Source organism: Arctopsyche grandis, chromosome 10 (assembly GCF_051622035.1).
Source record: "Arctopsyche grandis isolate Sample6627 chromosome 10, ASM5162203v2, whole genome shotgun sequence".
In the NCBI taxonomy this organism is placed as follows: Eukaryota; Metazoa; Arthropoda; class Insecta; order Trichoptera; family Hydropsychidae; genus Arctopsyche; species Arctopsyche grandis.
The window spans coordinates 5,852,556-5,867,426 of NC_135364.1; the positions used below are offsets into that span (position 1 = coordinate 5,852,556).

General features: G+C 34.3%; 1 protein-coding gene across 1 annotated transcript in view; it reads left to right on the plus strand.

The window, feature by feature from the left end:
- The window catches only part of LOC143917857 (uncharacterized), a 372,933-nt gene that overhangs the window by 347,828 nt on the left and 10,234 nt on the right, over window positions 1-14,871 (plus strand). Inside the window, exons 3-4 of the mRNA XM_077439465.1 lie at window positions 7,334-7,456; window positions 7,711-7,912. Of these exons, the coding sequence (XP_077295591.1) occupies window positions 7,334-7,456; window positions 7,711-7,912 (325 nt within the window). The remainder of the gene's footprint in view (window positions 1-7,333; window positions 7,457-7,710; window positions 7,913-14,871) is intronic.

The following is a 14,871-nucleotide window of genomic DNA, read 5'->3' on the forward strand; positions in this document are numbered from 1 at the left end:
TTAAAAAAAATCTCCGACAACTTGCGCTCGCTAAGGTGGAAAATACCATATTTTCCACCTCATTATCACAAACGCAGTTATAAATGGTGCTGTGATTAATAGGAGATAGCACTGCCATCTTTTGAGAAAATTTGGAACAATTACTATGAATTTCTGTAGTAAAAGTTTCATTTTTTTACACAAAGAAACTCAATTTAATAATTTTGGCGTTCGCCATTATTTACGGCCGAGCTCCTAAATTTTTACCACGCAATACACCACAGGGCATCGATTTAGGGCCTTGTTCTCGCAAACGAATCATACTTGTAGGATCTATGTTGATCTACATAGATTTTCCATTACATAAATTCTTCCTATATGTACATATGTATTATATGCGTATCTGCTAGATGCTATTAAATATTGATAAATATAATAGTTAAAATTTGAAACACGATCTTTCTCCTTCTTCTAATGAATACGACATTTCACGTTGCATGTTTGGTTGAACTTGACATCGTGCTATTGAAATTCAACACGGACATTTTTTAAAGGATGAACGTGTATCCTTACGCTTTTACATTTTTTTTTATTTCTTGTTGCTATGACGTGCCCTTTGATGTATTACGCCAGAGGCCTCCTTTCACGTTTCTTCCAATACGTATATATTCCTTTTGACGTGACCCGTTTTAGGGATTCTTGTGTGCCAATGTACACTTTTTCTGACATGGTGGATCGGTTGCAACATCATTTTGAGACTTTTTACTAAACACTATTCCGCTTCTGTAGAAAAACAAAATAATAGATATACATATAGGCGCTGTGAAAAATGCTTTGCTTTAATTATAACATTAACACGGGTCGATACGCATTTAATTTGCATGCAAATTTCAGCTCGACGGAAATACCTTTTCGAATGGAATTAATTTTCCATGTTGTAGCGGAAGGACGAGAGTTCTACTTTATTTATCCGTTAATCTTCTGTCGTGGTCGGAGAGAGCAACTGTGGAATTTTCCCATCGACATTTATTACGTTTTCTTATACAAAAGAGGTGTTTCGCAAATTAAAATGTAAAATCGGCATACATAGATTCGAACCCCCTCCATACAAATTCGACGTTGATAGAATCGAACTTCCCCAGAATCTGTTGCATACATATAATCATCAACAAATTCCTCCACGAAGCACATTATAAATTCACAATTGGATTAAAAATATATAAGGCGTTTATGCTTTTAAAATTTAAATTAAATCGAAACATGTGTTTCCTCCACATTGGGAATATCAGACTAATAGGATTAAATTTGAATGTTTTTTTTTGTGTTTGGAAAATTAGAACGTATTCGTGTAAGCCCTACTTTAGTAGGGTCAGAGTCCACTGCATGTTCATAATGTCGGCTTATATTATAAAGTAAAAAAAACCCACTTAAGTCCATTTAATTTATCCACAGCAGTGCGTAATACATCAAGCGTAATAGCGACAGAGTGTAATTAAAGAGCGTTAGAAAATCTGTTACGCACCCTCACAAATCTTCAACGATCGATCATTTAAAATGATTAAGGGCCAAGGTGTAAATCATAGGGCTTAAGCAGTGATAAGACTCTATATATATCATGGGTCTTAAGCTCGGTTTTCGTTTTTATTCGGTTCACAAACCCACTAGATATCCGTTGCTCCTCCATTCTTGCCTATTTTGCAGACGTTGGATTCGAATTATAAATAAGTTCATCGATTCAAAGTCCAATCAACATTGCTAACTTTCTTTGGCATCCTCTTGAGTACCATTTTCTTTATATACATACATCTCTTATTATTAATTTAACCGTATGTCTTTGCATCCATTTCTACAAACTAGCTTCTCAACTGAACTTTCATTTCCTGACCTAAATCCTAAAAATATTAACTTTTTTAATCCCGCTGATCACAACTTGGAATAACATTAAACAATAAGACAGTAGAAGAAGTAAGAAATTATTTATATCTTGGTCAAATCATTGACATATCCGGCAATAAAGAAGATGAAATAAAAAGGCGTACGAAATAACATATGATAGAGCACATTAGGGAGAATGAATGGCGTTTTGAAACCTGAAATGTCACTTTTTCTCAAAAAAAAATCTTCAATTATTGTGTCTTATCAATGATGCCGTATTGATGCGAAACTTGGACATAACCTTGGTATAACGAGGTGAGATATAAAACGGGATACAAGGGTCAGAAATATGACAAGAGTAGTTGATAGAAGGAGAGAGTAAAGAGATTGAAGTGGCAATAGGCGGTAGATGGACAAAATAAGTGCTCAAATGATACCCGAGAGAATGTAGTACGGTACAAAGAAGGTCGCAGGCTAGATGGGTGGATGAAATTAGGAAAATGTTTGGGCTGAGATGGATGAGAGTTGCCAAAATAGAGAATAATTTAAGCTTGTCGGAGAGTCCTATAAATTGTTATATATGTAGGTACATTGTGATGATTATCGGATATGTAATAAAAATATATTCAGGTTTAAAATACAATCATATTGAAAATGAAGTAATTTTCCATTTCTCAGTTTTGTATTAACTCTAAATTAAAGTCTTACAAAATCAGTATGTCAAGTCAAGTCAAGAGATAAAAGTCTTATTTTATTTTAAATTTTAATTATATTACATTCAAAGTTATTATAATCAATCCGTCCACATCATACTAAAAATACAAAAACAATTAAGTTTTTTTTATTAAATTAAAAGAAATAAAAAAACATTTTCAACTCTCAGCCTTATATATATATTTGATAACTTTTAAGCATTTATAAAAACAAAATTAAGTCCGTCAGCAAAATGTCAATTCGGCCAAAAGTCCGCGCACGATGCAAATACAATGTACATATACATACATAGGAACATATTAGCCAGAAGCATGACTCGGTGGTTGCGTTGATACTAAGCACCGAGAGGTCTTCGGGATCAATCCCGTAAGCTGACCGCGATTGAAAAGAATTTATTCTGAGTATAATCTTTAATGCTGCTGGTCAGACTTGGATATTTGTCACTCCAAGTCAATCATATCCTATCAGTGTTTGTCAATTTATCTGGTTTCATTGTTGAAGCGGTTCCTCAATAAACCATCGTACCCAAAATGTCACGTACATACGTCATGTATTTGTAGTATGCCACAGTGACATTACAGAATAATCTAACGCGTCACTTTGACCATAACCATAACCAGTTACATTTTCAGGATTGGTTTTATTGGTTAGGATTGGTTAGGTTAAGTAAGAGTTGGCCCTATTCATTTAAGATTGAGTTGTTAGGGTTAAATTTATAGAGTTTAACGTTGTAAATTCATTGTTTGATACTTTTTCACTGCTTGAATTGGTGAAAATATATTTTCACTTAAAATATGCTTTCACTGTACCATATGTATGTATATACAATTTGTAAAAATTATGTACAAATAAAATTATTTATTTAAAGTTTAAACCATTGTAGCATTACAGGAATTCCTAATGCGTCACAATGCTCAAAAATATAACAGAAAAGAAACAAAAAAATAACTAAAGAAATTAGACGAGACAAAAATCAAACATATATATATATATATACACAAACAAATATAAATCCATAGATGTCTCAATGGATTAATTATTTAATTAATTATTATTTCATGTTCTTCAGCTTCTCGAAATACAGTGATTTATTTTATTTATTTATATATATTTTAGCTATCAAGCTAATTTAAAAATACATCTTTATGATTTATGTAATAATAAAATGCTGCATTGTTTGTAATTGATTGTCCATGAAGGTGCATTGGGGTCTTCCTATCAAGCCTTCCTGATATAAACATATCTATGTAAAATAAAATAAAATATGCATATTATAAATGATTTAATCTCAAAATTTTCCGGTTCGGTGATTATTGGTCACAAAGCGCTCGCCCAATAGTCACTAAAATCTCTATTACGGAAAACCTGGCAGCCAACAATCATACTAACGAGAACTCGACTGCCAAATATTCCGTATTCGCGATTTTCATGGCAAAAATTGTCTTTTGGGCGATGATCGTGACGTGACTAATAATCCAATTACCAAACATTCCCAACTCACTTATGAAATCATCAACAGAATGCGCTTTTCAAAAGAGCATTCTGATCTCATCAGCCTTATAACAGTGTTATCGTTCGAAAGCATCACAACCCAATGCCACGCTTTTCCACGCTTCACTTACATATATCGAATATACGCTTCCGGTTTTCTCAAAATTGACGGTACTTACTATACGCAGAGGCAAGATGGCCGCAAATTATGTTCGTGTCGCGTATGAAACCGTTCCATCAATCAAGAGCTTTGCTCGAATCCCCACCGACCCGAGCGAACCTTATCGCATCCTTTCCCCTCGGAAAAACCCACGAAAATTTTCACCAGGGCGTCGAAAAAAAACGATACAGCCTCGGTTATCAGATTTTGATTTTTTTTTTTTCAGTTTTGACGGATTAATTAGTTGCGAGTGCGTCGGGATTGTGTGTTACGGTGCGTAGTAAACGGTTTACGGTTTACGGAAGGGTACGCGTCGGTTTTACGTCGGCGTCGTAAAAAGCCCACTTTCATACTTTCTTTTATTGCCGTGTGCATAAAAATTAATGCTCGGATTGCGTTTTCGATAAGTAAACAAAAAATGCGCGCGTTCTCACGTTAAGTGAGCCGTTAAACCTTTCGGTGCCTAAATCAAAACTGTCCGATGCGTATCACTGTTTGCGTACCGGTGCGCTTGTATGACGGTCTCAATATGTTGAATAGTTGATGACGAATCTGTTAATTTGCGACTGATTGACATTCAAATTGCGTAACAAACTATCGATCATCCACAGTCATTATTCACAATATGAAATAGTCTATCAACGACGAGCAGCGAAAATCTATTATACACACTAGTGTTGTACCCGATGACATATTCGTCGCATGGGCATATTAAGTTATTAAATAAAAAAAAAATTAAAAGAAATGTGTTCGATTCCCCCCACGCGGTAGAATATTTTTCAAATACCTTATAAATATATTTAATTTAATATTTATATTTACTTGTATAATATGAAAAAAATATATAAAAATAACTACCTACATACATACATACATAAATAACATAAAACACCGATAGAAAAATTAATTAATTAAATAAATTTTCAATATATGGCGGTAAATTCTCTGCAAAACGGAAACATTAGTAGTGATCAGTATATATAGAAGCTTTTTTCTTTTGTTATTGTATACGCAGTGGCGTAACTACCGCGCCCGCAGACCCTGCAATGCGGGGGGGCGCCACGAAGCGCGCCTTTTTCATGGATTTTTTAATTTGTTCCGTAATTTTTTTAAAAACTTCTCTTATTTTTCAATCTATTTGTACTATATGTGTATGTACATACATTAACATATTTTGAATTTATCCTCATTGTGTAATTGATCTATGCCCATAGGGCTAGAAGACTACCGTCTTTTTCCATCTTTTGAACGTCAGTGCCACTTCAACCTATTAGCTGAGAATTCTCTTATTCTTGTATATATTTTTTCAATGTGTAAACAATAAAACAAAATTATATGATTAAAACCAATAAAATTTATAAATTTTTCACTGTCGCCATTAACAGGTGGGAAGTTTTTAAGGAATATTCACCATCAGTTACTTTAAACAGATTGTGCACTGCTTCTTGGTCTTCCAGATTAAACTATTAATGGATTTCGATATATAGGTACATATACCGATACGTAAAAAAGTATAAATATTAATTTGGAAAGTTATTTTGCTAATATTAATATATGGGGAAGGGGGGGGGTCGCCTTAAAATAGTTTGCGGGGGGGCACCAGGAATTCACGCTACGCCACTGTGTATACGTATATACGTTTTGGCAGTGGTTTAGCTGTGACGTACATAGGTATGTCGAATCGAAACGACTATTATAGTACGGCGAGCGTTATCTCAGATATTATCAGCGATATTATATATATATATATATATATATATATATATATATATATATATATATATATATATATATATATATATATATATATATATATATATATATATATATATATATATATATATAATGTGTAATTGAATTGCGAACACTGCTAAATGATATAAGTATGAAAATAGTTCATTATATAACGGGTATATACATTGTACATACATATATGTACGTATATATACGTATGTTTGGCAAATATAAAATAATGTTTGGTAAAAAGAAACTTGTTTTATTTAGGACTGCTCATTAAGGACCATCTATCCAAGGTCTGTTCATCAAACGGACGGTTTATCGTGCTTCTCCATCAAAAATATATAAAAAAACGTTTAAATTGAACAGTCCATTTGATGAATGGTTCTTGATAAATGGTCATTGATGAACATTCTGTATATGAATCGTCCATTAATGATTAGTCCGCATACCGTACAGGGCTCACGTAATAATTAAGTAGGTTTTCTTGTACTTATAAATACATACATATATGTGACAGTATATGTATGTATAATACTTTCTTTGGAACCATCCCTGAAAGTTAACTTTGAAACTTTGAACATTTGTTTTAAAGTCGGTTTTGAAACTTCAATCATGCACTGCTCGAATTAGTACGTTTAGATAAGAAAAGTAATATTGAGATAAATTATCAATTTTTTTAAACGTGGTTATAAGAAAATTTGAAGAAAAAAGAATATATTTTTGGCTTTTAAAATTCGCTAGATAATTAATTATAAGTAATAAAATCAAAGTAATAAAATATCAGAATCAATAGAAAAAATATCTAACTGTATTTTAGCAATACTGTATTTTGAACTAAAGACTGCAAAAGCCAAAAAAAATCTGTAAAAATTGCCCATTTTTTTATACGCTCATATCTCTTAAACGAGATATGAGCGAACAAAAATCATTATCATATTCGAATTCAGCGATTTCAATTTAGTAAAGATTGATTAGTCTACGATCCGGTAATTTTTTTGTTGCTCAGTATAATTGGTCAATAGACAAATTTAATTATTTATTTATTTATACAGGTATATATCCGTTTTTTTTACACGACATCTATGGTCAAACATTGTACATAAGTATTATTCAAGGGCAATTACAAACATCGATTAACAATCACTGAGACGTCTATGGACAAATTTGCAGTATTTAATAAATCAGAGAATTCGAGATGCAAATTTGTTGGAACCGTTTCAATGAAATCAGATAAATTGACAAGCTCTAATTGGAAACTACCTATCTTGGAGTCACATATCCAAGGTCTGGCCAGCAGAGCAAAGCCAGGAATTTAACCCGTGACCAGACAATTGAAAATATATATTCTAATTGATTTTTTTTTCTTTCTTTCAGCCACGTTACTCATGCAGCTGGTTGGCTCCCACCAGCCGAAAGCTGGTTGTCTTCAGCTCATGGAGACCTACCGTATGGCTGGGAACAGGCCACAGACCATCGATCCAGGCCCTACTACATCAAGTAAGTCCAACACGCAATATAACACATTCACCTCATAATCCAACCCCAATCGGACACTTGACGAATTACCAACCATCCATCCTTCTGCGAGAACAGATCGTCACTCTTCATTTCCCCGAAATAAATTGAACCACCCAACATAAAAGAGTATGCACATACATATTTGACGTTTAATATAAACGACTAGTTTTTAGTTAATGTATTTTTTTTATTTTATTGTTTTAACCTGTTCGTTTGCTCTGCTTGTTTTCTAGTCATCTCAACAAGACGACTACGTATGAAGCGCCTATCGTTGGATGTGATGGTGGTGGTGGAGACGGAGAGGTAGAATGTCATCCTGAGCCAAGGACTGTGACCCTTCAGAGGAGTTCTGATCTTGGGTTTGGTTTTGTGGCCGGATCTGAAAAACCGGTCATTGTTCGATTCGTCACTGAAGGAGGACCCAGCGTTGGAAAGGTAAGCTAACTTGGATAGGTTCTAAAAAGTGTAACTCAATCCTTATCTACATATGTACATATATATATACATATATATATATACGTATATCCTTCTTCCTCTATATATATTCCTCTTCCATCCTCAAATCCTTTAAGGCTGAAATCATATGTAGTATTCTATAAAATAATGATGAGTTTTTTAAATGCGCATTTTATAAAACAAGTGTGCATTTATCGTAAGTATTTCTTAAAATTTGTGTGAATTAAAAAATATATTATATAATTTAAAAATAATTTCTCATTTATTAAAAATATAACAGCAATAGAAAATATTATGATTAGATTATAAAACAAAAAAACGCAGCAAAAGTCTTATGTTCTTTTAATAAAATATAATATTTGTAAAATTAAAAAAGTTAAATAAGCAATAAGAAAAAAAATTAATAAATGTACAAAACATAAAACAAATACTTGATCATTTGAAAAATTACAAATGCATCGTTTTTATTAGGTTAGCATTTTTATATAAAAGGCGGGCATTTGATAAGTTACTTTCACAACAGAAAAAATTTAAAGCAGCCTAAAATGAATGAAATGCGCATTAACGCTGAGCATTAAAGGTCTTTAATGAGCATCTTGAGCATTAAAGATATTTTATGGCCACAGTGTCGTATTGGGGTAACCTGTAAAGATACTGGTATGTTTTAAAACAAATAAACAAATATATGTAGGATCGGCAACGTCTCAACCGACAATCGTCTATGTTGGCCCACTTTGTATAGGTATTTAATCTCAATAACTCGCCAGTTAAAAATTTGTGAATTAAACTACTAATATGTTGTTGTTGAAATCATGGGAGTTTTTCAATTTAACCTTTAACTGCGCACTTTTTAATTTTATCATGCTGGAAACACTTTTTTATTTCATACTACAAATTAAATATTGCTCAATGTAACATTTATTATTTAACACAAATATATTTATTTAATGCCCAATATATTTTATTCTGATGCGCAAAAGAGGCGTTCTAAGGGGCAAAGTTATTTTTTTTTCAATTCACCGTTAAATCGTACCCTTATTCGATTAATTGTATACTTTTTCGTCTCCAAGTAATGGAATCAATCCATAAGAATTATGTTGTATTATAGGCCTTGATTCTGGAAAATATATATGCGTCCTTGTTTCCTTTTTCCTCCTTATCTTTCTCTTTTATGTTTCTACGTATTTTTTTAAGACCGAAGTTACAAAAGATTTTATATGTAAAGCGATGAGTTTTTTATCCCTATTTTTCCACACATTTTTTATCTAAATATAAGATATTAAAATTATATTAATAAACCATTCATATAATACTACTGAATACTGAATCCTACAATAAAAGACGTTTGTTAAAAAGCGAAGCACGTATTTATTAAATTAAATTGTAGAAATATTAATCAATTTCGATTAAATCTCTAACGATGTCTTACCCAATGTGTTGACGATTTATTTTGCTCCGTCTATTTTAATAATAAAATTTAATAACGTTGTCATTTTTATTACTAAAAGTATATGCATAAAAAGTACCCACAGATTAGATACGAACAACTCAATTAGCCAAATTTTAGCACAGGCCATTTTAGAATCTAATGAAAGCGTTATGAAAATGAGCCCTACTTAAAAAGCAAAAAAAAAATTGTATCGTAAAAAAATTTTATACATATTTTTTCTGTTCACTTTTTCGGCTTTAAACTCCCATTACATGTAACCGACGGGATGCATTGCAAATTCGTTGCATTTTTCGCGTGGAAATTTTCCGCCATATATTTTATACTCGTGCGGCATTTTCAAAGCGCTACCCGTCAAAAAAGGAAAATCGCGGAAAATGTGAAAATTTGCGACGCTCACACGCTGCACTTTTTTCGGGGGTTTTTTTTTTTGGCAAATTTAAAATTTTAATTTTCCGCTTCGACGTTAATTTACTTGCCGCAACATAATGGTATGTTCATTAACGTTAACGACCCGCTTTACAAAAGGGAGGCTTTAGCGGTGGGAGGGGGTGGAAATTAAATTTTGCCTCGTATCAAATTGTACCCTGAAGCGGTCTCTCGCTACGTTCGATACGTTAAACGAGGTTTACACTTTGTCGATGCAGTCCTAATGTAACTATATCTATATATACAGTTTTGTGTATCATATATACATATGTATATAGTGGGAATATTTGCATAATGGTTGCATTGGTTGCAGTCATAACCGTCCCTGACAAAGGGTGCGCCATTATAAATCACGCTTTACTGTTATTGTTATGCCTTTTTATGGGTTTCGATCTAAAACATCCGACTGGTTGTGTTTCGATCGTACTTAAGATTAAGACTTTGGAATAATCCTTGCCTTTCTAAATGTACATATCTACGTGTGTGCATATATGTATATGCATCCTGTAGAAGAAAACTGTCTAGAACTAGAAAGCATACTTTGGATTTTAAATGCCAATTCTCCGTATTTACATTGTTTTTTTTATTATTTTAACCCATTTTTACATCACAAATACAATTATATTAATACAATACCATAGATACGTACATATATGAACAAATTCGATGTACAGAAAAACTTTGCGATAAATACGTACAATATTACAGAGTATATATTTACATATGTACATAGGTGGATAGCATATTTATTATTGGTTTCGAGGATTATCTCCAGGCTTAAGTGCAAGTCGGCTAACAATGAGAGACCTCCGAATGCACTTAGCGGCGGTAACGGCACTCGGTCGCATTCCCGTGGAGTTCTTAGAACTGACAGGGATAGCGTGGGACTGAATGTCGTGGGAATACATATCCGGGTACATGCCTAAACAATAGGGAAGTAGCCGGACGTCGAAGATGCCCTGAGCGACCTGTTATTTATAAGGAGGTACTTAGACCTCATCAAAGCATTCTGAATGGAACACTGCCAGTGCGTGTATCTCCTGAATCACCAATAAATGCTGTGAAACGACTTTGGCCTTTTACTTGGATCCTCCACCCACCCCTACGCAACATAATCAACAAATTCGGGATGCTAGAAAATTGAATTTGCTAGAAATGGGAACAAGTTGCCAATTTTTTGGAACCGTTTTAACAATGTATTCAAATCAATTGGCCAACTCTGATAGGAAGTGATCGACTTAGAGTTACGTATATTACATTTTATACCAGGAAGGCCTTACAGGTAAACCCCAATGCGCATTTCTAGCCAATTACAAACAATGCAGCATTGTTATTACACAAGTCGCTGAATTACGAGACACTGAAAACTCGCAAATTAACAAGACATCTACATATGTATTGTACATAAATTTTATTGTACGTTAATCATACTCGAATAGTGGTGATATAGTAGGTAGGAAGGTTTTTAGCCAATTTTTAATCGGGAATCGTTTCATCAATGAAATCAGAAAAATTGCCAAACTCTGATAGGAAACGATCGACCTGGCGTCACAAATATCCAAGTCTGACCAGCAGCACTACAAATCCCTTGGGATCGAACTCGGTGCCTCTCGGTGTAAGGCAGTAGCTTAACGACCGAGCTATGCTGCTGGCTTTATGCATGAACAAGCTAGAAGTTTGTAAAACTTTTAGTTTAACTAGTTAATTTGTAATTTTTTGTACACTATAACTGGCTCGCTCCGCTACAAATGGTTGCAAACTACGTGGCCGCATATATTTTGCCAGATTCCCAATATACCTCTCCACTCGTCTTGTGCTCCTGATACTTTTGTCTCGGCTTTTGCCATTTCAAACTTGCCAGAAAGATCCAACTCAATTTTAAGAATTGCCAATCATCAATGTATGTACATCGAAATGTCATCTACATCTGCCATGAATATCTCATCTTTCGTACTGAAATTCAAACAGTCAAAATTCAATCGAAATGGATAGAAAAATCCATTGTAACATGATGTACATATTTTGTACATTTATATATTTTCAAAATTATAATCCGAACAAAAAAACACAATTCGATTGTTTATATTATGTATATTATAACTTTTTTATCTATTGTATATATTTGAAATTTATCGTGCATAACTTCCGCTATGTCCCAGAGTTGTGTTTGCTGTATACATATATCTAAATTATATTATAGAGTCCTTTGTGGTCAGAATTTATACGTGGGGAGTGTGCCCGATGTCCTGAAGCTTCCACAACACCGCTAATAATCTCCAGAATGTCCTCTCCATTGTATTGCAGTTTCACCGAACAGGACCAACCGGCTCACTTTTCCATACATAAATTATAATCGCCTTATGCAGAAACAATGCACTTTAAAATGTGTAATCCCTCTTAATTCTAAAAAGTCACTAAAGTGAATTTTACCGTATCTGGAAGCTGTAGCAAAATATAAAATGATTACAGACCGTTCTGTGTCCTTTAAGGTGGACATTCACGGAAAGATTTGTCAGCAAGCAAATCTCTCATCGAGTCTCTAGCCACGATACACTCACAATAATTTTGTGTCTGATCTTTTGTCGAACACAAAGCTCTTTTATCAAATTTATTTATTTACATATTACCCACTGTGACCAGAAATATAAGCATAGTACAAAAGTATAATCTACTAGTTGCTTTACCCGGCTTCGCTCAGTATTTGTAATATTAACAGCTTAAACATGGCGAATCTAATAGTAAATATTCATTCGTTTTTTTTTTTATTAAATTTATTTGAATCGAAAAAATCTATAAATGTATATTGTAACGAACGGTTTTACGCGCGCTTAGACTGATCTCGCGGTGGGAGATCCAGAGGGCGGATACGTCGTCGCTCTTCCAGGGTCGTGTTATAGGGAAACGTGAACTAACCTTGGGATACAGTTTGAATAGTCGGGGAGGTTCCTGACTGCAAATCGTCTCGTTGATAACAGCTTCCTCGTGGTCGGGACAGCTGGCTCTGCGATCCGGGCCGGTCCACTCGCGTCTGATTTTTATGTCTGATGAACGGTTTTACGCGCGCTTATCTGATCTCGCGGTGGGAGATCCAGAGGGCGAATACGTCGTTCTTCTTCCAAGGGTCGGGTTATATGGAAACGTGAACTAACCTTGGGATACAGTTTATATAGTCGGGGAGGTTCCTGACTGCAAATCGTCTCATTGATAACAGCTTCCTCGTGGTCGGGAGCTGGCTCTGCGGTCCTCTCACGACTGATGTTTCTCCGGAAACGGCGTGAGCAATACGAAGACGTTGGCTGGGACTCTTGGGAGGGAGTGATGCTGCACTCGACCTCACAGAGGTTCTTCAGCAAGATGGCGGATCTCTGGGCCCGTCTCCCCGGGAGACGTGCACAGGGGAGATCCTTCCTCGCCGGTGGTTGGCGGGTAAGAGACTCGCTCTCGATGCGCACGCGCATATATCGCGCGCTTTTCTGTGTTGCTACTCGAAATAAAAGGGCGAGTGTTACCCTATGGTACAATATATATTTATAGATTATAAATTTGTTACTATATTCAAATTGTGGTGACGCATAGTAGGCAGGTTGGTTACCAATTCGAAAAGGAACCGTTTTAACGATGGAAACGATTGAATTCACAAATATCCAAGTTACCAGCAGCACTGCAAAAATACTCAGAATAAATAAATAAACACGGGCTCAAACCTGTGACCTCTTGGTGGTTAGCATTAACGCAACCACCGAGCTATACTGCTTGCCAAACACTGCATAAAAATAGGTTACCTTCATGGGATAATTAAGATCAGATTAAATGTAAGATCCATATATTATAAAGTGTTTGATAATATTTCGGATTTTTAAAAAACATCAACGATTACTAGGATTTTCTCACAGATTGCACAAATTGTATTGGGAACAAAGTTGGTCTTTGAGAAACTGCTTCGACAGACAAATCGCTAGAAACTTGTCGGACTATTTATCAACATACAAACCTCTACGTGAATGCCCACATTTACGTACATAAATAATCAACATGTGATCTTTTGAAATGCAGAAAATCTTTTGTGCATTTCCCATTCAATGCTTCAGAAAATCGTTTCGAATCGAAAATTTTCCAGACGCTTTATACATAGATAAATAGCTATATTAATGATTTATATTACTTTACATAAAGAAGTAAACGATTTTGTATTGGAAAATTTCCGAAGCGATTTTTTGCGTATCCCATTGAATGCTTTAAATTGATTTATTTCGGTATTACCTTTTCAGTGGTTTTAAATATATGTTTCTATTGAACTTTGATCGATTATAAACCCACCCCTCGTTGGGGTATAATACGCATCTCTCCCTCCGATACAATATTGTAGCCTAAAGTGTTATTTTTCATCGAATAAAAACGCCGATCTGGCGCATTTATGTAAAACGCACTTGAGTATAATACCGCTAAGCTCGCGCATAAAATACGATATTACCATTCCATTTACGCGCGAAACGAAACCATTTGCAAAAACTGCCCGGGGGTGGGCGGGTGGGTGGGTGGGTGTGTTATTAAAAAAATGCTGACATGTGCGAAGAAAAAACGACGTTATTTCATTATTTTTACGTTATCAATTTATGCAAAGTTTGCCGTACTTTTACGCGCGTGCTGTGCTACACACAATAATTGTTTCATCAAAATAATGCTGGATTATAAATTTTAACGTTTTTATCCGCTCGATTAAAAGCTGTAAAATCTGCATTAATTTGGAACCACTGCTTAATGAATATGCTATTTTTTTCGGTGGGTGAAATTTTTGTGATATAAGTAGGATGACTATATGTAAATCCAAGGACTCAAAACGGGATGCTTCGCAAAAAACTTGCCCCCCCCCCCCCCCCCTATATATTTATTTTTATTTTTACTAAATTATGTTCATAATACATCTTATATCTATTTTAACAGCTACTGATCTACTGATCATTTTCTATTTTACAATTTCATTTTATTTTTTGTTAGTCATATGTATGTTCATATGTAATATTATATTATTTTAATGTTAATGTATATACGTAAAAACAGCCTA